The 21,478-nt window shown below is 34.2% G+C and overlaps 2 protein-coding genes across 3 annotated transcripts; one reads left to right on the top strand and one right to left on the bottom strand.

Moving 5' to 3' along the window:
• The first annotated feature begins 3,127 nt into the window (after nucleotides 1-3,127).
• On the top strand, nucleotides 3,128-7,881 carry LOC139893979 (THO complex subunit 5B). The gene is made up of 8 exons (XM_071877182.1): nucleotides 3,128-3,378; nucleotides 3,990-4,280; nucleotides 4,366-4,702; nucleotides 4,819-5,159; nucleotides 5,596-5,858; nucleotides 6,110-6,707; nucleotides 6,922-7,056; nucleotides 7,271-7,881. The coding sequence occupies exons 1-8, from the start codon at nucleotides 3,157-3,159 to the stop codon at nucleotides 7,538-7,540; spliced, it is 2,457 nt and encodes an 818-aa protein (XP_071733283.1). The 5' UTR covers nucleotides 3,128-3,156; the 3' UTR covers nucleotides 7,541-7,881.
• Nucleotides 7,882-12,920: 5,039 nt separating this feature from the next.
• Nucleotides 12,921-16,458, bottom strand: LOC139893978 (ABSCISIC ACID-INSENSITIVE 5-like protein 5). 2 transcript variants are annotated; one of them, XM_071877180.1, is made up of 5 exons: nucleotides 16,182-16,458; nucleotides 14,492-15,699; nucleotides 14,151-14,219; nucleotides 13,903-13,932; nucleotides 12,921-13,344 (listed from the first exon to the last, which is right to left on the bottom strand). In XM_071877180.1, the coding sequence occupies exons 2-5, from the start codon at nucleotides 15,608-15,610 to the stop codon at nucleotides 13,267-13,269; spliced, it is 1,296 nt and encodes a 431-aa protein (XP_071733281.1). In that variant the 5' UTR covers nucleotides 15,611-15,699; nucleotides 16,182-16,458; the 3' UTR covers nucleotides 12,921-13,266. The 2 variants fall into 2 exon arrangements, with proteins under 2 accessions (XP_071733281.1, XP_071733282.1); XM_071877181.1 differs by having other exon boundaries at nucleotides 12,922-13,341; nucleotides 16,182-16,456.
• Nucleotides 16,459-21,478: the final 5,020 nt, after the last annotated feature.

Here is a 21,478-nt window from a genome sequence, read left to right as displayed (position 1 = left end):
TTGTAGACAAAGATGAAATTTGAGACTTTTTACCTTAGTATAACAGGTGATGGTCATGCATAAGTTCGATATACTGATGTGAAACCGGATTAAAAGAGTCAATAGACGACCCATATTAGTTGTTACGAATAAAAGAGTCATAGAAAGTCTAATATTGTTTATTTAATAGATTATCTTGTTTTCTTTAATTATATAATACGTATTTGTTTCTTATTAGGAGTAGCTTGGAGGATAAGTCAGTTTATTATCTTTATATATAGTTTCATATGTACACATAGCTATGAGCTATCTTTTGAATATTAATTTTAATTTTAATATCAGTTACACTTATTTGGTTTCTTACGTCCAAAACAAATACGTAAGTATATTCATCAATTAAGAGCACATTGTGTTTTAATTGGTTAGTTGCGAAGAGCGTTTGTCTTTCAACGGATCCTTTGATCCTCATCAATTAGTATCAGAGCAATCGATCCACCCTATCATCATTCCGATTAGTTGGGTCTCTCCCACGTTTGGATTTTGATAGTTTATCCCACATATCTTAATTCGATTAGTTGGGTCTCTCCCACGTTTGGGTTTTGATATTCTATCTCAAAAAAAAAAAAAAAAAAAAGTTACTGTTCACGCCGAAATCACTGTTCATCGCCAGAAAGTCAGAAACGCGCCATAACACTATTCATCATCAGAAAACGCGTCAGGAAATCACTGTTCATCCGACGGGGTTACTGTTCATCCGAAAAAAACTCTTTTTTTTTTCTCCTTTCCTTGTTTTAATGACGGACGATAGAGGTAATAAAAATCATGATCTCGCTATCGCCCTCAAAAGACTCAAGAACACGCTAGATATAGTTAACAAATCCAACGAGCGTGCAAAACAACGATGGATTGAAGAAGAAACCGAAGTGCTACTTATGGTCAAGGTTGGAGAACTCGGATCTCGGGGAGATCTCGTTTGGACTTTTTAGGGAGATCTCGGCATCTCGGAATAATCTCGGGGAGATCTCGGACGTTGACTTTCGTTGACTTTATAGTTTTTTTAATAAAAATATACATAAAAACATAAATATATGTATATTTATATATGTTTTTACGAGATTTTACAAAAATATCCGAGAAATGAACGAGATAATCTTAAAAATTACGAATTTTACAAAAAAATCTTACAAATTAGCAAGAAAATCCGAGAAATTGTGGCTTTGACTAAGTTTGACCCCGTATGACCGAGAAATCTCGGGAGATGAACATCTCATCTCGGTTGCCTTCTAAAAACGAGATCTCGGAGGAGATCTCGGGGAGATCTCGGGAGATTTACAACACTGCTTATGGTATACAACCTTGGGTCGAATCACAAACCTACCATCAACCCTACTATCAACAACCCTACCATCAGCCATACTATCAACTCTACCAGCAGAGTCAACCTATTAATGAGAATCTAGATACGGAAGAATTTTTTGATTCGATGAAAACTTTAATAGCGAGGTTGAAGAAATCGAAATCAGATCGTATGGAGAAGCTTGATAAAATAGTTGAAGAAAGTCGGGTTGAAGTAGAAAAGGTGTCCTCGAATCCAGAAAGAGAAATTATTTTACAAGATTATATTCCTGATATAGTTGTTGTTAGTGTTGAAGAAGGTAAAGAATCTACAACACAAGATTCTGACAAGCTAAGTTTTGGTAAAGAAGAGGAGAATTTTTCGGTATGTAAAGTAGCTGCGAGTTCTGAAAATACCCTTATTAAGGTGAAGTTACCCTTAATAAAGGTGAAGTTGTAGCTGTTTCAAAAGATCATGAAGACAATAATGTTTTATTTGTTTATTTGATTAACTCCGTTGATGCAAGCAAGAGGGTTAATAAAGGAGATTTGTTCTTGTTTAAACCGGGCATTGAGAACTCGAGGTCGAGTTCTTTTCAAGAAGGGGAGAAGGGTCAAAGGGATTTAGAGCATAAGAATTTTTCAAGAGGTCGTCGCAAACTAATTTGAAATGACAACAATGAATTTGTCATTGATTGGTTTGTCTTTGATCCGGGTATAAGAACTCGAGGGCGAGTTCTTTTCAGGTGGGGAAGACTGATGTGGAACCGGATTAAAAGAGTCAATAGACGACCCATATTAGTTGTTACGAATAAAAGAGTCATAGAAAGTCTAATATTGTTTATTTAATAGATTATCTTGTTTTCTTTAATTATATAATACGTATTTGTTTCTTATTAAGAGTAGCTTGAAGGATAAGTCAGTTTATTATCTTTATATATAGTTTCATATGTACACATAGCTATGAGCTATCTTTTGAATATTAATTTTAATATCAGTTACACTTATTTGGTTTCTTACGTCCAAAACAAATACGTGAGTATATTCATCAATTAAGAGCACGTTGTGTTTTAATTGGTTAGTTGCGAAGAGCGTTTGTCTTCCAACGGATCCTTTGATCCTCATCATATACTTTGATACACAAATAAGTTTTCGGGTGATGGCTATGCTAAAGCTCGAAATGTATTTGTATATGTATTTTGAGTTGAATTCTGTATATGTAATTGTAATTGTATTTTGTATATGTATTTGTATTTGTATAATTTTATTTTGTATAAATAAATATATTACCATCTATTAAGCTGTAAGAGCAATTGTATTTTAAATTTTATAGTTATGTTTAAACAAACGTAAAAATTTTAATTGCATTGCAAATTTTATATTTATTGAATAAATAAATGAATAATTTGTATGTTTTTAATCCACGTGAAATATGTAAAAAACCAAAAATATCAAACTGGTTCAAAACGCATAAAATCGATTCTGAACATCAAATAATAAAAACTTAAAAATTGATCCACTAAAATCGAACAGAAACCGATTTTTTTTTAAAAAAAAAAAAAAAAAAAACTGGTTTCTTTCAAATTGTTTTTTTATTAATCGAAACCGGTTTTAACCTATGAATTTGCATCTCTAGATTTGATCCAATGTACCTTTATGAGTCCAATAAAAAAAGGCTGTAACTTTCCATCAGGCCTAGACTGCTAACAAGCCCAATAAGAATTATTGGCCTAATCTAGTTAGTCAACTATTTTCAAAGCCCAAACTAATAAAAAAACAGTCTCTAAAAAGGGCTGAAATCGATAGCAGAAGCGACGGCGAGTGACCGGAGGGTTTTGAAAAATGGACTTGAACATGGGGGAACCCGGTGAGATACTACCGGATCGTAAGATAGATACGTCGGCGTACGATTTACTTCAAAATACTAAAACATCGGTGGAAGATATAGTTACACAAATGCTTTCAATCAAAAAACAACAAGGAGATGATAATACCAGTAACAACAGATCTCAATTACCTGAACTCGTTACTCAGATGCTTTTGAATTTCGTTAACCTTCGGAAGGTAAATCATCATCTTTATATATCTGTATCTATACTTTATTTGTATACATATATGGATTAGTATTTGCGTTTAGCCCTAATTTGGAGTTTAGTTGATTTTGTGGATAAATTAAAATCGAACAATTGTAGTAATATTGAAGTTCAGGTCATGCTTAAGATGTGGAATTGTGTATGTTGTTTATTTTCAGGGACAAAATAAGGATATATGTTTAGTGTAAAATGGCCATCCATATTGAATTAGGGTTCCTAAACCCTTCTCCTTGAAATTGAGGATTTTTGTTAAATGTAGATTGTAACTTAAACTTGTTATTTTGAATGTTAGTCAAGATAAAATAAGGGAATATAGTTTTCCTTATCGTGTTTACTGGTGTGAAGTTATGTCGTATACTAAGTATGAAATGTGATTTTGTTACAGCCGTGGAAATAAAACACGACGTACTTCATTTCATGTAGGAGTATATTGCACTAGTTACATTGTTATATATTTATTTATTGTGTATATGTGTGTGCTCTTGGATCGTTTTTAATGCCTTTCAGACTGAACGTTTTTTAACTATGGTAACCGACACGTAATGTATTATGGGTCTCTTACTATATTTTGTTTTATTGCAGGCAAATCGTTCTATATTGCTCGAAGAAGATCTTGTGAAAGCAGAAACAGAACACGCAAAAGCACCTGTTGACTTTACAACACTGCAACTCCACAACCTTATGTACGAGAAAAATCATTATGTAAAAGCAATAAAGGCTTGCAAAGACTTTAAATCAAAGTATCCCGATATCGAACTTGTTCCAGAGGAAGAATTTTTTAGAGACGCACCAGAAGAAATCAAAAACTCCGTACAGTCGACAGATAGTGCCCACAATCTGATGCTTAAGAGGCTCAATTTTGAGCTGTACCAGGTACATAATGTGACATTTAATAACGACATACAAATACCTTTTAGATGTGAATTTATTTAAAATGAATATTGTTGTCATTTGTTAGCGAAAAGAATTGTCGAAGCTTCATGAGAAAATGGAAGTGCAAAAGAAAACTTTACAGGACACTATTGCAAACAGGAAGAAGTTTCTTTCAAGTCTTCCTTCGCACCTTAAATCTCTCAAGAAAGCATCTTTGCCCGTACAAAACCAATTAGGAATTCAACATACGAAGAAATTAAAGCAGCATCAGTCGGCCGAGTTACTTCCACCTCCCCTTTATGTGATATACTCACAATTGTTGGCTCATAAAGAAGCATTTGGTGAGAGTATTGATCTTGAGGTTGTGGGCAGCCTGAAGGATGCTCATACTTTTGCCCGACAACATGCCAATAAGGACAATGGTAAGCGTTTACAACATATCATATCATAGTTTTTTTCCCTTGGGTGTATAGAATTATAGATTTTTATCTATTGTTTTAGAAGAGAAATATAACGATGCATAATGATGATGATACAGGAATATCTAGTGCTAGTACAGAGAATTCCAAGTTAGAGGATGATGTTGTTGATGAGGAAGATGATGGTCAAAGGAGGCGAAAGCGTCCAAAGAAAGTCCAAGTCAAAGAAGGTCTTGACCCGTCAAGAATATATCAAACACACCCACTGAAACTCGTACTTCAAGTACATGATGATGAGGCTTCTGATCCAAAGTCTACAAAGCTTGTTGTGCTGAAGTTTGAGTATTTACTAAAGTTAAATGTTGTTTGCGTTGGTATAGAGGGATCGAATGACGGTCCAGACAGTAATATCTTGTGCAATCTTTTCCCAAATGACCCTGGACTTGAACTTCCTCATCAGGTTATTCATTTTCTTACACATTATGTAGGTAATCTGTGTGATTTATTTTTCTGTACACTTGAAACGGGACTGGTCCATTATTTTAATTTTGCAACATATCTTGTCAATTTACAGATAAAAAGTATTACAAAACAATCACAGTAATAGTCTCAACCTTGAACGATTTAGGAAGGTTGCATACTTAAAACATAAACTTTGGGTGATTTCAAGTTTCAATGTATTTTATCTCTTCCCAGTTGTCTAAATCTTTTTACTTGGCCCATTGATCCTTTACAAGGACAAACATGATCCAAGATTATTCATTCATAAGTAAATGGGTAAAAGGTTTTCTCTGTTCTGGCTACCGGGAGGGAAATGGGTCAAAGTTTCCACATTTAGTAAGACTGTTTCAAAGCTGTGATTCTAAGCAAGTTTTTGTTTTTGAACTATGATGCAGTCTGCTAAGCTCTGGACTGGGGATGGCCCTGTATTTGATGAAAGAAGATCTTCACGTCCTTATAAATGGGCCCAACATTTAGCTGGAATTGACTTTTTACCTGAGGTCTCACCCCTGCTTACTATAGGTGGCGAATCGACAAATGGTGAAACAACAAAACAATCTGCTATGATTTCTGGGCTATCATTATACCGCCAACAAAACCGGGCACAGACAGTTGTGCAAAGGATTCGGGCTCGAAAGAAGGCTCAGCTGGCCCTTGCGTGAGTTACTACACTGTATGTTTAGTTTGTTTGGATCTAGGTCGAATATGTAGAAGGCTTAGTATAACAGATTTCACAATGTAGTTCGACAATCCTGACTTGTTATTTTCACGAACTATTGAAATAAATGAGATTTTGTTTATCTTTGATTATCATAGTATTATAGTATAGCATGTATCTATTGGGAGTTATTTTGTTTTAGTATGTGTACAATGCATATTGAAAACTTGAAAATTATGGTTGGCTTACAGGGGGCAGATTGACTCGCTAACAAAGCTTACATGGCCTGCTTTGACTTGTAAAACCGTGCCGTGGTTTACACATGAGCGCCTGTGTAGTTTGCAGAGTTGGACAATTATGCCCTCGCTCAAGTCCGCTGCATCCATTGAAGAACAAATTCAAGCTCCACAAGAAATCGAGATGGTTGCGGAACCCGATACTTCAAAGGGAGAGACAGAGAACACAAGGGAAGATGGGGAGCTTCCGTCTTTAAATCCAGCTGCTACTGTTGTTAAAGAAACTACAATTACGCCACTAAAAGCTTCAGGTATCGAGCACTCAAAACGTCTTGCGTTGATTACTAAATTAGTGTCTTCTCCGTTAAGCAAGGGTAAATCTACCAAATCTCCGAGTTTTAGAAAGCATGAGGAAGATTTGGATTTGATGGTGTTTTCTGATAGTGAAATGGACGAGCCAATCCAAATTGAGCCAGAAAGCGATGAAGCAATTGGCGCTGGTAACTTGAAGTTGATTGATAACTCATGGATCGCATGTGGAGTCCGAGAATACCGTCTTTTCCTGATAAGAAAAGTCAACAATGGTGATGATTACATGAAATTAGAAGCCAAGGTAATTGCAAGTATACTTTGGGTGACCCGTTTGGTCCATTTGTTTTTTTAATAGAGTTATAGCTATATTATATTTCATGTTTTTGGTCTATTAGAGATAAAACATAACCTGAATGGACTATTTGATTAGTAAATGGATTGAAATTGCCACCTCTAGTAGGCATTTTAAACTTGAAATGACTCCAAATCATGTTTAAAGTTGTTCGGTATGGCAGGTTGCAGTCAGCATGGAGTATCCCCTCAGGCCTCCACTTTTTACTTTGAATTTGTTTAGAGCTGCTACTAAAGAAACTGAATTGGGGACCGAGGTTCTTGACTGGTTTAATGAACTGCGAGCCATGGAAGCTGAGGTAAGCTATTAAAAAATCTGTGTTTTTCAGTGTATTATGGTCAATGTTTTTAGATGTAGTTTACCCATTCGACCTGTTCGAACTTATGTATTAAAGTTGCCGAATGCCGACTCTTGTGTTTTAAAGTTGCCAACTCTGGTTGAACCTCAATCTTACTATTTTCTTCTGTATATATTAATCTTGTTATGCTAATCTATCCATTTGCATCTTGCAGGTGAATATTCACGTAATAAAAGCGATACCTTGGGAAGAAGAAAATTTCATATTGGGACATCAAGTATCTTGTCTCGCTATGCTGTTTGATATTTATGTGAATGATGATGATGTTTCATCTGCCGAAAAAGGAAAAAGTACAGCCGTAGTCGATGTTGGTTTGTGCAAACCCATTAACGGCAGCCTTCTAGCTAGAACATACCGGGGCCGGGATCATAGGAAAATGATCTCTTGGAAGGACAATGGGTGCACCCCTGGTTATCCTAGGTAGGTTTGACCAGCCATAGCAGCAAATATTCTTAATATTCGCTTGTTGGAAAACGCCATTTTTCGACATTTTCCAGCTTTTAGTGCGTGCACATCTCCAGGGTGCTTTTTCGGTTTTGTGAACATTTTTTACGGGCTTTATTGTTGATGCAGTTCTTGATGAGTGGCTTTTTGGAGTTGAATGTCAGATTGTTTGTTACAGATACCATGTTGTGTAAGATGTTAACGCTTAATCTGTTTATTAGCATTGTTATTAGTTTAAATTGTTACCAAGTACTTGATAGTATAAAGTAGAAACGTATGGGGTTGAGAGCATAAGGTTACACCGAGTTGCGATGAAGTCAGAGTACCCATTAAGTCGTAAAAGATGTAAAAAACTGAACAAGTCCCAGAGAATAATGCCTTTTTAAAATTATCTGAAATAATATGATTTATTATTTTGGCGAAATAACAAAAAACTTAATAAGGTACGGAGTGTAAAACTTTCATCAGAAAGTAAATGAAGATATAAAATGTATGACAATTGACGTCGACAAACCTCGCGACTATAGAGTAATGATCGCGCAAATAATAAAAAACTGGACCTAAACTAACGAGCTATCTAGAGGCGAGCCTAAACACAACATATTTTCAGTATAATGTATATTTATGAGTAATGATAACATGAAAAGCTATCTAGACGAACAAAATGATATTAGTCCTGTTTTCAGTTTGTTGCTAATGAGGCATTAATGTATATTTTTATGAGTAATGTTAAGATAGCAGATGAAATTGTTAACCGATAACTTGTGACAAGATATTAAATAGGATATCTGAATAATGAAATGGTGTGATCATGACCATCTTTAACAATGATGGGCGTGTTGACATGTTGGTGGTAGAGGTTGGGTGCTTCATGGCGTGCTAGTAAACTGATAAATAATGGGTGACGTGCTGAGTGGCATGTTGCTGGGTAGGGATGACGTATTTTTTATTTCTTTTTCATTTTTCTTGAATTTAGTTTTTTTTATTAGTTATATTATTATTATTTTGTAACTATAATAATAACAAATTTATAGTAAAAAACACACTAAAATTAAAATTAATAATATGATTACATTATTTATTAAAACTCCTAAAAACATACAAAAATACATAAAATTACTACTTATTAAATCCTAAAAACATAAAATTACAACTTATTAAATCCTAAAAACATGCTAACATTCCCATTCAATGGACGTTTCCGATTCGGGACTACTTTCAGAATCGGGAGGAGGCGGATTAACTGTTCATATGCTTAAATTCATAATATATAACTGAATTCGATTACGGGTTTCCCTGACGTGTTTCTTAAGCTTCTTCCAAATGTTGTTATCCAAGCTAAAGATTTCCGCATTCTCTTCATCTAGATAGAAGATAGTCGAAAATTGGACATTTATTTCTTTTCTGATTAATTTTCCCACCCTCCAAGTATCCATAAATGGAATCGGTTTGAGTGAATTACTTACCGTAGTTAAATTTTTCAACTCTGAAAAATCAAATTCGTTAATGTAGAAGTTGTTAAATAGCATTTTCGTTCCGCCAACATATTCCTTATTGTTGATCGTTAAGCCACCTCCGAAATAAACGTCGAAATTAGACGTCATCGGTGCCATTGAATAGATTAATGTATGTTATGAGTGTTTTTTTTTAGTTGTATGTGTATATATAGCAGCAAAATAAATTTTATATCCGTTGCATACACAAACGTTCACTTCCTCATTCACCATTCAAAAGCTTCCACGTACTCACATTCGACCCAACACGCTGCAACTTCTCGCGTGCCTGGTTCCAGCACGCCACACCATCATACCCACCAGCACGTCGCATTAGAGTCGTGTTACATGTGTGCTGGTTCAATTTCGGGTGCAGCACGCACCGTTAGCCATGTGTTGGGAAATTACGGTCTCACTAATTCCCAACAAACGCCCAATGAAAAACAGTAAAGAAATAAGAACAATCCACAACACAAGAATTTAACGTGGAAACTCCAAAACAGGAGAAAAATCACGGGCCTCCAAAGAGAGAAATACACTATATCACAAATTGTTACAATGACATAGACAACTCTCTTAAGCCAACTACACTCTCCAAAGTATTTAACTAAAACAACTCCCAAACAAGGGTAAGAAAGAAAGAAATAATCAAATACTTAAAGTGTATTGATTGGTGCAAGTTGGAATGATGCCCATGACCTCCTTTTATAACCAAGTCACCCACCTCCAACTTCTTCCTCCCACCGATGTGGGATAACATCCTTCACAAAGTAACCATATCAATTTTTCTATCAAAAACAAAACCAACAAATCTCTACCTTTTTGATAGAAAAAGATAACCATACTTAAGGATAACCGACGCAGACGCTTCCTCGACAACAACTTCAAGATCCTCATCTTCATGCCGTTGACATTATCTCCCAAGAGACAAAACTTGCATCCTCATCGAACATTGTCTAAACCGACAATCATTGTCATAACAGACAATCATAACTCTAAACAGAATTATCATACTCCACTGTAAGAGTATAACCACTTAGAAGATACCATTCTAAGAATTTCACCTCGGCATATGTTGAATAACCAGCTGAACATTTACGGTGCAACTTCCCCGTTTGGCTTTCCTGGAAGTTCCATCAGCTTCAACATCAGTTTCCACCACACAACCTGCACCAATGCCAAACCAGTGCCCATGTGCTATTGTGGAACCGCTAACGAACATCCCTTTCCATGGTGGCGCGGACACACCATGAGGATGACGTGACTTCAGAGGAATTCGTCACTCTCCGTAACAACGGAGACATCATTAGCGCCTTTGGAGCCATTTGCCGAGTTAGCTCCACCTGGACAATTAACCCTTACATGCCCAGTCTTCCCGCACCTCCAGCGTACCAGATTCTTTTCGGAGTTTTTCTTCCGCCTATCCGAACACAACAGTACCGTACTTTTTGATGACGAGACCCCGTTACCTTCCAGTCTTTTCTCCTCAGATAGGAGCTTGCTAGTAACGTCTTCAAACTTCAGAGTTTCTTTCCCATACATCAAAATAGGTTTCATGTGCTCATAGGACAATGAAAAAGATAATATCAGCCTCAAAGCTTTATCTTCATCTTCCATTTTAACTCCAATAGCCTCCAGTTCTGAAACAATACCATTAAGAATACTCATATGATCTGAAATCTTTGAACCCCCATCCATACGCAAAGTATGAAACTTTTCCTTAAGACACAACCGGTTTGAGATGCCCTTGCCCTGGTACAACTGCTCCAACTTATCCCAAAGTTCCTTAGCCGTTGATAACCCGTGCATATTTGCAAGCACGTTCTTTGCGAGACACAAAGAATCGCACTTGCCACCCTCAAATCCATATCAATCCATTCTTCTTCATCAAACTTCTTGCTAGAATCACTGCCGGGAACAAGGGTGGGTTTACCCTTCAAAGCCTTGTGTAAACCGGACTGAATCAACACATCCTTGACTTGAACCTGCCACAAGCTAAAATTGATCCTACCATCAAATTTCTCTACATCAAACCTCATTGGACTGAACTTCGACATCGCATCCGTATCCTATAAACAACACTTTCTCTGATTTTGCTCACGTTTCGACTGGCTGACAGATGTAGTGGAGTGGCGCACAGGATCCGTTAAATTGAAAAATCCAACACCCGGTCCACTACAAATTCTAGACACCACTTACTCCGAATCAAAAAAATATTGTCAAACCAGATACCCTATACGATCAATAGAACTCGTTTCTGATGTGGACGATCCACTCCCGTGGCAACCACAGAGCATACTCCGACTCCCATAACTGAGACCCTCCGTCAAACCTGACGCTCTGATACCAGTTGTTGGGAAATTACGGTCTCACTAATTTTCAACAAACGCCCAATGAAAAACAGTAAAGAAATAAGAACAATTCACAACACAAGAATTTAACGTGGAAACTCCAAAACAGGAGAAAAACCACGGGCCTCCAAAGAGAGAAATACACTATATCACAAATTGTTACAATGACATAGACAACTCTCTTAAGCTAAATACACTCTCCAAAGTATTTAACTAAAACAACTCCCAAACAAGGGTAAGAAAGAAAGAAATGATCAAATACTTAAAGTGTATTGATTGGTGCAAGTTGGAATGATGCATATGACCTCCTTTTATAACCAAGTCACCCACCTCCAACTTCTTCCTCCCACCGATGTGAGATCACATCTTTCACAAAGTAACCATATCAATTTTTCTATCACTTGGTCTTAGTTAGAATATCAATCTCAAAAACTAAGGTTGTAAAATTCAATGTTCGAGAAATAAATGGTTGGGATTTTGTATGGGCAAATCGGTCAATTCGAGAAATAGATGGTTAGTACCTTTCTTTCCGGATAAATTCGACATTAACTGATTAAATTTACCTTTAATCGACATTGACCGTTATCTTGAGTTGATCCACTGGTCAGTAACTGCTTTTAACCGACTTTGGCCTAATTAGGCTGGTCTATTTCAAAATTTCAACTAGTCATGAGACAAACACTGAATCAAATTGATTGGAGGTTGGTGGATGATGTAACGGGCGAGTCTATTGATATTATCCAAACCATTTATTTATGTTAACTAAATAGTCTTCTAAATAATGTAGAGATGGTCTAATCTTATCTAAATCTAATAATATTTTCATGTTAGGTCAACTGCAACTTAATATATTGTCGTTATCTTTTCAAAGTTGATGGCCTTTGCTGATATCTAATGGCTTTTACTTTTTTTTTTTCGTGAATGAACAACAAATGGCAATAAGAAACCTTGAAGAAAAAAATAATGTAAATCGCCTGTTAATTATATTGACATTTTTATTACTCCAAAATATTATAATCGCATGCCTCAATCAGGGGCGGAGCTTTGTGTAGACATGGCAGGGCGCCCCAGTTGGATTTAAAAAAAAAAAAAGTTTACGCTAAAAAAAAAAAATTACTAAAAAATAAGGTTTTTTTTAGTGGTTGCCCCAGCTGTAATAAAAAATTTAATAATTTTTTGCACCCGCCTGTTATTATAGTGACATTTTTTATTTATATATTACGAAGTATAACCTTTCAAAAAAAAATTATATGCATGTTATATTGTGTTATATTGTTTTTAGAATTCAGTATCCAGACAGAATGGTCACTAGACATGTACCAGTAATGTTTTGGAAGGTTTAATAGGGACAATCAATACATACAACGACAAAAAACATTAAAGTTTGATACTTGACGAAAAAAAAAAAAAAAACAGAAAACCTAATAGCATTCGGTCATTTTTAGAACTTATTATTCATCGAGTAATCATCAACAAAAATTTAGTTCTTTCACAAAATTATACGAAAATCTGCAAAAACAGAGAAGCTTTTATTCATTTATAGTTATTCAAAACTGTTTTTGGCACTTGCATAATGAGCATTATTTTGCAATGAAGAAATTAAATAGCATCACAAAAGTAAGGCACTCATGGCAACTTAAATTTGCCAACAAATATTGTAACCTAACTTTGTATTACCTCTACTTCAGTCCCATATATTAGTGCAGTTTGTAAAACTTAAATTGAGATCTTACAGAAACACATGACTCACATCCTTAATCCTAAACCTAAAACCCGTTTCTACGAAATATGTACAGATGCATATATTTCCCATTTTAGCCCTGTAAACTCTGGGTCGATTTCTGCTGCGGCCCACGAAGGATTCACCAAGGACCAGATTGTGTCTTTCTTAGATAACGTCGTTTTGCTCCAGGCTGTGTGTTCATCATCTCCATAACCTGCTACGTTCAGACCAGATAATGTAAAAGAGATCAAGTTAGCCTAGTTCACAAATCAATGGCTGAAATGTAACTTTTTGTCACTTGCCGTTTTAGGCAGATATGGCAAAAGTGACAGATTGGGACATTGGGTAACATGTTCAAAGGTTTGGGACGAAATGAGCAATATTAAATAAAGACTAATATTAACTTCTAATACATAAGTAGTTTAGTAGATTGTATTTAATAAAAAGATTCTTTGACAACTTTGACTCGTTTTAGAAAAACTTTTTGTCAGGGTTAACTCATTCATAAGAAAATGGGTAGAAACTACCACACTTTGACCCGTTTGACCCGTTTTAGAAAAAATATTGGCAGTCTTGCAACAAAATGATTGGGCGGGATTGGGGTTGGAATCTTATAACCTGTTTGGCCCATTTCCTTAATGCTAATTTTTGATTTTTGACTCGTTTAAGTCAAACCGGGAGTAATTGCGTCGCTATTGCACCTCTATTGAAAATGCCTTAATAAAATCATGTTAATTAGCATTCTAGTAATTCGACACAAGCTGATTCTGGATACCTGATTCTGCTGCATTTCCATCATCTCCGCCTGCAAAAATAATATGAACTTTGTCAATTCAAGATTTCAATATAAATGTTTTCACCCTTCAAAAGGCACATTATTAAGTATGAAACTCGTCATCGTAAATTTCAACAGTTAAGATTCATGCGGGAAAAAAAGAGCTCATTCTATATATATAAAAAAAAGATTGATCATTTTTTCAATATAAATGTTGATCATTTTTTTCAAAAGATTGATCATTTTACCTTTCTTTTCAGTTCCTGATTCTGCTCTTTCAGTTTTGAAACTTCTGCCTCTAGTTCCATTGTGTAGGCCTATTAATAACCAAGAACATAAACAAACACAAACTTAGATAACTTTTTAGTACCGAATGGTGAGTACGCATACATTTCTAGTTAAAAACTACTTTTCTGACGACAGCCCTAAGGGCTGTCGTTAAGGTGCATGAAATGCTTGTACAAAAGAATAACCGTCAATCAAAAGTCAACAATAACCACAATGTACTACCCATTTATATACGTTAACAACCCCTTAGGGCTGTCATTAGAATTTTTTAAAAACATGTATCCAAAAAAAATATAATTACCTGCTTACGAGCCCGGGATCTAGCAGCCGACTCTCGATTCTTGATCATTCTTCTCTGCCTCCTTTCAACAACTTTTTCAACCGTACCACTTTTTCGCCCCCTCGAAACTCCACTAAACTCATACGGAGACGGTGAAACCGAAGACGTATCTCCGTTAGTCCTCCCCATTCCATCCGACGAAACTGCAGGGGACCCACCACCAGCAACTGTAACACCCATCCCACCTTGTAACATACCGTTCGACACCATATTATTATTACTGTTACTGTTAATGTTACTGTTCATATTAACCTGCGAAATCCCCATTACTCCGTTCCTAATCACAGGGCTACTCAACGGCTTACTACTCGCTATCGCCATTGGACCACCATACGAAAGATTCGTTTGGTTTTGAAACATTTGCTGCTGATTTTGTTGTGAAGATCTAACTCCATTCACATTCAACGGTAGATTCGATGTTGTCTGAAATGCTATTTGGTTACTATTGTTAACATTCACACCTGCATTCCTACTTGCAGCCTGTTGAAACCCGAACCCAGGGGTATTTTGGGTATTTGTCAAATTATTAAACAACCCGTTACCATTCGTTACATTATGCGAATTTGTCAATTGAGCCTCTTCCCTTACTACACCAGCTTTTACTAAAAACTCCTCAAGTGTCATTTCGCCTAAAGTCGGTTCCCTTTGCGGTACGTCTGGCTGCCCGAACCCATTAAACTCTTTCGATATATCTTTCCAAACTTCATCGACCGTTTTAAGACTTAACTGTCTTGGCAAAGTCAACGAACCTTGTCGTTGAATATTACCACCACCACCACCACCAGCACCCGCACCAGCACCAGCACCAACACCTACTTGTGTAGTACTATTATTACCGGTTGTTTGAACATCTTCTGCGTTCCAAATACTTTTTAACAATTCATCCATATTCATTGACCCGAAATCTTTACCAATGCTACCCATTGTGTTTTGTAGCTCATCAAAAGTCAATGAATATATTGACCCTTGTCTTGCCAAATGGAAGCTACTGGGCGTTGCAGGTGGGAACGGGCCTGGTGGCCGCCCGTTCCCACCTCCTACCTCGGCCACCGCCTGATTTCCAAAATTCTTGAAGTTCATAACTTTTCTCTCACTCTTTTTTTTTTTTTTTTTTTTTTTTTTTTTTTTGGTAGTAATAGTAGAATTCCTCTTAAGCTAATAAAAGGTTACTGTTAAGAAAAGGAAAAAAACATAAGATCAATCACAAGTTATTAAACTAAATTAACTTCTCACACCAATAACAATCTTAAAAGTGTATTCAACAAATTCCATCTAAATCAGTAGAAAAACATTAATATCAAGTTTATGATCTTTAATCTAATCACAAAAATACATCTATATTTAGAGGAACCAGAAAAGCAACAATTTTTAAACGTAATATATATCGGAGAATTAACATCAAGAAAAAATATTAAATAAATACAGTATTCAGCGAAATGTTTATTGGAAAATACACAATTTTTTTATAGAAAAATTAGATTAATTTTCCGTTTATCATTTTTCTTACATATACTTTTATTAGTTAAACTTGATTGGAGAATTCAAATCGTTTAAATTGAAAAAAACATAAAAAGATAGCCAGAGGATGATTGAAGTTGCATATAATTTAGTAAAAAATGGGAATTATCATAAAAATGGAAGCAAAACTTACATGAATTAGATGTTGAAAGAATAGTAGTTGTAGAAGATAGGAATGAAATAAAAAAATGGATGTGAATTTGGGTGGTGATAGTGAGAATTGTGTGTCAAAATGGGAGTGGTCAGGTGGGCTGTGATGAAAAGGGGTGCGTGATTTAGTGAACTTTATGGTGCCAATTATTATTATTATAGGAAAAATTGAATCTTGGTGCGGTTTAGCAGCTTTGTATTGGAGCCGACAACCGGCCCGTGTGTTTTTAATTCTAATTTTAGAAGGTTTGCCATTACTTTCAATTTTCTAATAGTAAAGAACATACTTAAAATCTTTCCTCATTATCTAACTTAAGCTTATTTTTATAGAAAGATATTATTATAGTACGTTTTAGGAACTATTTTAATTTAATTCAAATAAAAAATAATAATTTTGTTATGAAAATCAAAAGTCATGCAAAGTGGCCGAGAATATATTTGACTATATCTTGTTATATTTACATATTAAAAATGAGCAGCATTGTACAGTAAGTTATATACTATATATATATATATATATATATATATATATATATATATATATATATATATATATATATATATATATATATATATATATATATATATATGCATCAAATGCAATTGTAAATGATGTACAATTTTCTCAATGTTATAATAATAATAATAATAATAATAATAATAATAATAATAATAATAATAATAATAATAATAATAATAATAATAATATAGATATGGATAGTCAATTTTGGTGTATACATATAGTCAATTTTGGTACATAAAGTATGTATTTTTATATTGAGATTTTAGGCTATAAATACTCATGAATGCAAGCATTAAACTTGCACCATTTCTCACACTTACAAAGTGTTTCTTTCTTTCTCTCCATTATCATATTTGTTCTTACACTTCATTATTAGTATTCTTAATCAAGAATCAAACCACTAAAGGTAGTTATAAGCCTACTGAATTATAACATAAGAATCAAACCACTAAAGGTAGTTATAAGCCTACTGAATTATAACACGTTATCAGCACAAAGTGCTCCGTATAATCAAGGTTTATCTAAGCAAGCACAAGTCACTAATCAAGGTAAGAAATTCTTTAAGGATATCTTCTATTATTTATTAGTAAGGTAAATATTATTATCATCATAAGTAAAATTATAATTCTGTAATCTAACTTTTATTAACTTCACTAACATTTATATTTATGTTATTTAAGTTATAAATGGTCGGTTATACCGCCTGAATTATATTTATGTAATCTAACTTTTATTAACTTCACTAACATTTATATTTATGTTATTAAGTTATATATGGTCGGTTATACCGCCTGAATTATATTTATGTAATATAACTTTTATTAACTTCACTAACATTTATATTTATGTTATTTAAGTTATATATGGTCGGTTATACCGCCTGAATTATATTTCTGTAATCTAACTCTTGTTAACTTTTACTTACATTTATATTTATGTTATCTAACATTTATGATTACTTATTCAATTAATCATTATTTATTTCATGCATACATAATTCTTAAAATTTATTATTTATGCATAATATGTTTATTCTCTTAATCTTCTTATTTATACTAAACGTATTTGTACTAAATGTATTTATAGTAATCGTATTTGTACTAATAAAATTCTTTTATTAAAATTATTATTAATACAACGAGTACATAACATTCGTTAACGTCAACTAACGACGTTACAACAGTCATATATACATAACGGTTGTTAACATCAACTGACGACGTTACAACGACTATATTTTTCAAATATAAAATAAACATCTCCGTTTTCACATTTTCACAAATCAATCTTCATTTTCTCAGATTACCACCCCTCAAAAAGTTTTTTGTAAAGATGATTCACACAAGGATGATTTTTTCTATTGTATTAGTCATATAAACTATCATCATTGTTGCTAATATACCACTGGGTGAACCTATATTCTATCCTGCTCTTGTGGCTTTATCATTTGTAATCATGCCATTATTCTGTTGTTTGCTATTTATGAATTTAAAATGATTCTAATTTCATTTTATTACTTGTATATGAATAGAAGTTGATTATGATTGTTATTCATCTTTTGATAATAGAAAATGTCGAATTTGAAAAAGCTTAAATTTGCTCTTTTAGAATCAAGTGGAAACAACTACTTAACATGGGTTATGAATGTAGAAAAACATCTCGAATCAATCAGTATTTTAGAAACCCTAAATGAAAATAACAATTGTTCCGAACAAGAGAAAGCAATAACAATTATTTTTCTTAGCAAACATATTGACGAGTCCTTAGAATCTACATATTATATGATCGAAGATCCAAGTGATTATGGAAAATACTCAAAGATAGATACGATATTAATTATCAAGAAATAACGGTGATCCATGAAAGAATAAAATTGAAGTTGTTAGTAGACGCTCTTATAAGAATCCCGGAGATTCTTATTAATGATCTGGTAACGTGGATCATCAGTCTAGTATTTCTTGAATACATGAAAATCTTTTTTATCTCTAGAAATAAGTCCCAAAAGAAAAGAAAACGAGAGTGAATCTGTTGAAAAATCTTGATTAAATAAACCCTGAGCTACCTTGAGACTTAATTGGTTTGAATTTTCTATGATGCCTAGCTTGTAATGTATCAATCATAAATAAATGGTTTTAGACCATAACGCATATGTTTATTAAGTGTTATCTTTTATGTACTTCAGAATGTAACTTGTTTGCAGGTAATATAATTTGATTATCTTGCTGAAATATAACTCATTATTTGCTTATCTTATCTGAAGTTTTAGTATGAATCCTGCTGAAATACAACATCAATTAAATGGTAAAGACCTATGTATTGCAGATAGTGGTAACATACACACTATGATCAAATTTAAGAAATATTGCATTGATTTAAATCAAATGAAAGAATTATAAATACTATATCAGGTATTGCAAACTTGATATAAGGAACGGAAAAGGCAAAAATTCATATTACCAAATGGTACGAATTTTCTGATAAACAATGCTTTGTTTTCTCCCAAATCAAAGAGAAATTTGTTAAGTTTCTCTGATATATATCATAATGGATATGATTATCAGTCAATGATAACCGAAAATGAGAAATACGTATGTAGCACCGAAAAGCGCATATGATGAAAAGCGCAGCACATACGATTAAAAGCGCATATGATAAAAAACGCATATGATGAAAAGCGCAGCGCATATGATTAAAAGCGCATATGATAAAAAGTGCATATGATGAAAAGCGCAGCGCATATGATTAAAAACGCATATGATGAAAAGCGCAGCGCATATGATTAAAAGCGCATATGATGAAAAGCGCATATGATGAAAAGTGCAGCGCATATGATTAAAAGCGCAGCGCATATGATTAAAAGCGCAGCGCATATGATGAAAAGCGCAGCACATATGATTAAAAGCGCATATGGTGAAAAGGATATATGATGAAAAGGGCATATGGTGATTAATGAAAAAGCACATATGGTGATTAATGAAAAAGTATATATGGTGATTAATGAAAAGCACATATGGTGATTAATGAAAAGTTTATTGTGAAAAGGAATCACAAATATTTCTTGAAAGAATTCAAGGTGATATATATGGATCAATACATCCATCATGTGGACCATTTCGATATTTCATGGTTCTAATAGACACATCTAACAGATGGTCTCATATTTGTTTATTATCAAATCGAAATGTGGCATTAGGAAATTTTCTTATTTGAATTATTAAATTAAGAGCATATTTCTCGATTACACCATTAAAAGGGAGAGACTTGATAATGTTGGTGAGTCAACATCTCAAGCATTTTATGATTATTATATGTCTAAAGCGATTGTTATTGAACATCCAGTTGCTCATGTGCATAAAAAAATTGGTATAGCTGAATTAATAATTAAAAGCATGCAACTAATAGCTAGACCATTAAAAATGAGTACATAACTCTCAGAATTATATGAGGACATGCAAATTTACATGCTGCGACTTTATTTCAAATTAAATAAAGCGCGGCTCATAAATATTCTCCTCTATAACTTGATCTTAGCCAAGAGCCAAATATTTCACACCATTAATGTAGCGACCCGACAAAATCGTCATTGACGGCGCCGTCTACTTAGGTCCCGTTACGTGGTCATAAGTCTTTAAAACAACGTTTGACCAAAAGATATGTCGCATTCATTTCAAATGTAAAGATTGTTCGAAGTTTACAAGAATAGTTCCACCACAAGTTACGTTACAAAGTTATAAGTACAAATGAAACTTATGCGACACAATTTAAAAGTAGCCAAAAGACGTTCCATGTATGCATATATACTCGACATCCAATGCAAGTATCAAAATAATGAGCGGAAGCATGTATCATGTATCGTTCAAGGACCTGAGAAAAACATAGAAATCTGTCAACGAAAACGTTGGTGAAATCATAGGTTTGAGTAAGTAAGTACAAGTGAACCACAAGATTTGCAACAACGAGATAATAGTAATACATTCCAAAAGTTTGTTTCGCGAGCACCCAATTATCAATGCTTAACACTCCTTCCATTGAACCCCATCACTTAGTGCTAGAACATACACTGTTTCTCGAAAATATATTTCATTCGTAAACGGTAGCGAACCGTTTGAATGAGGGTTTGTCAAACCCATATGGATCCATACAACATAAGTTCTCGCCTACACCCGGCAAGTGTAACTAATGATAATCGAATTGAGGATTTTGTTCTAAACTCGTATGTAGAATGTTTGTTTTCCTGTACTTGTGTTCACTTAGTAAAAGAAATGTTTATGTTTTTTCATCCCAAATGTAAGTTCAAAAAGAGTAAAAGTGGGACTATGATCTCACCTTGAGTGCACGAGTAGTAAAGTACTTCAACAAGTAAACGTGTGTAAAGAACAATGCTAGTCTTGACCTAAACAATAGGTTGTATCAATAACGGTAAACACGATAGGTCAAAGATGTTCAATTAGTTCTATGGCTCGTTAAGACTCGATCATAATAGCATGTGAATCAAATTGTCATGTTTCATGCAAGGTACAAGTATAAAAGCATGTTAGAATGATTGCACAAACATTTGGTTAAGTTTGATTAAAAGTCAACTTAGGTCGGGTCAAAGTCAACGAAAAAGTCAACACGTTCGGGTCGGGTCCCGAACTATTTTTCTGAGGTTTTTAATCATATATGAGCATGTTAGAACAAATTACATGTGAATCGGAGATCCATAGCATAGCAAACATTTTCCGTAAAATGACCAGCGAAGACAGAGCCTGCCAGTG

This window comes from Rutidosis leptorrhynchoides, chromosome 2 (assembly GCF_046630445.1).
Source record: "Rutidosis leptorrhynchoides isolate AG116_Rl617_1_P2 chromosome 2, CSIRO_AGI_Rlap_v1, whole genome shotgun sequence".
NCBI lineage: Eukaryota > Viridiplantae > Streptophyta > Magnoliopsida > Asterales > Asteraceae > Rutidosis > Rutidosis leptorrhynchoides.
Note: the sequence above shows the minus strand (reverse complement) of the source record. Positions and strands in the feature narration are given on the sequence as shown.

Coding starts and splice junctions, on each gene's coding strand:
- LOC139893979 (XM_071877182.1), top strand. CDS start 3,157: ATGGACTTGAACATGGGGGAACCCGGTGAGATACTACCGGATCGTAAG. Junction 6,708..6,921: donor ACATGAAATTAGAAGCCAAG/GTAATTGCAAGT, acceptor TCGGTATGGCAG/GTTGCAGTCAGCATGGAGTA. Junction 7,057..7,270: donor TGCGAGCCATGGAAGCTGAG/GTAAGCTATTAA, acceptor TGCATCTTGCAG/GTGAATATTCACGTAATAAA.
- LOC139893978 (XM_071877180.1), bottom strand. CDS start 15,610: ATGAACTTCAAGAATTTTGGAAATCAGGCGGTGGCCGAGGTAGGAGGT. Junction 13,933..14,150: donor ATCAGGAACTGAAAAGAAAG/GTAAAATGATCA, acceptor TTATTTTTGCAG/GCGGAGATGATGGAAATGCA. Junction 13,345..13,902: donor TGGAAATGCAGCAGAATCAG/GTATCCAGAATC, acceptor GTCTGAACGTAG/CAGGTTATGGAGATGATGAA.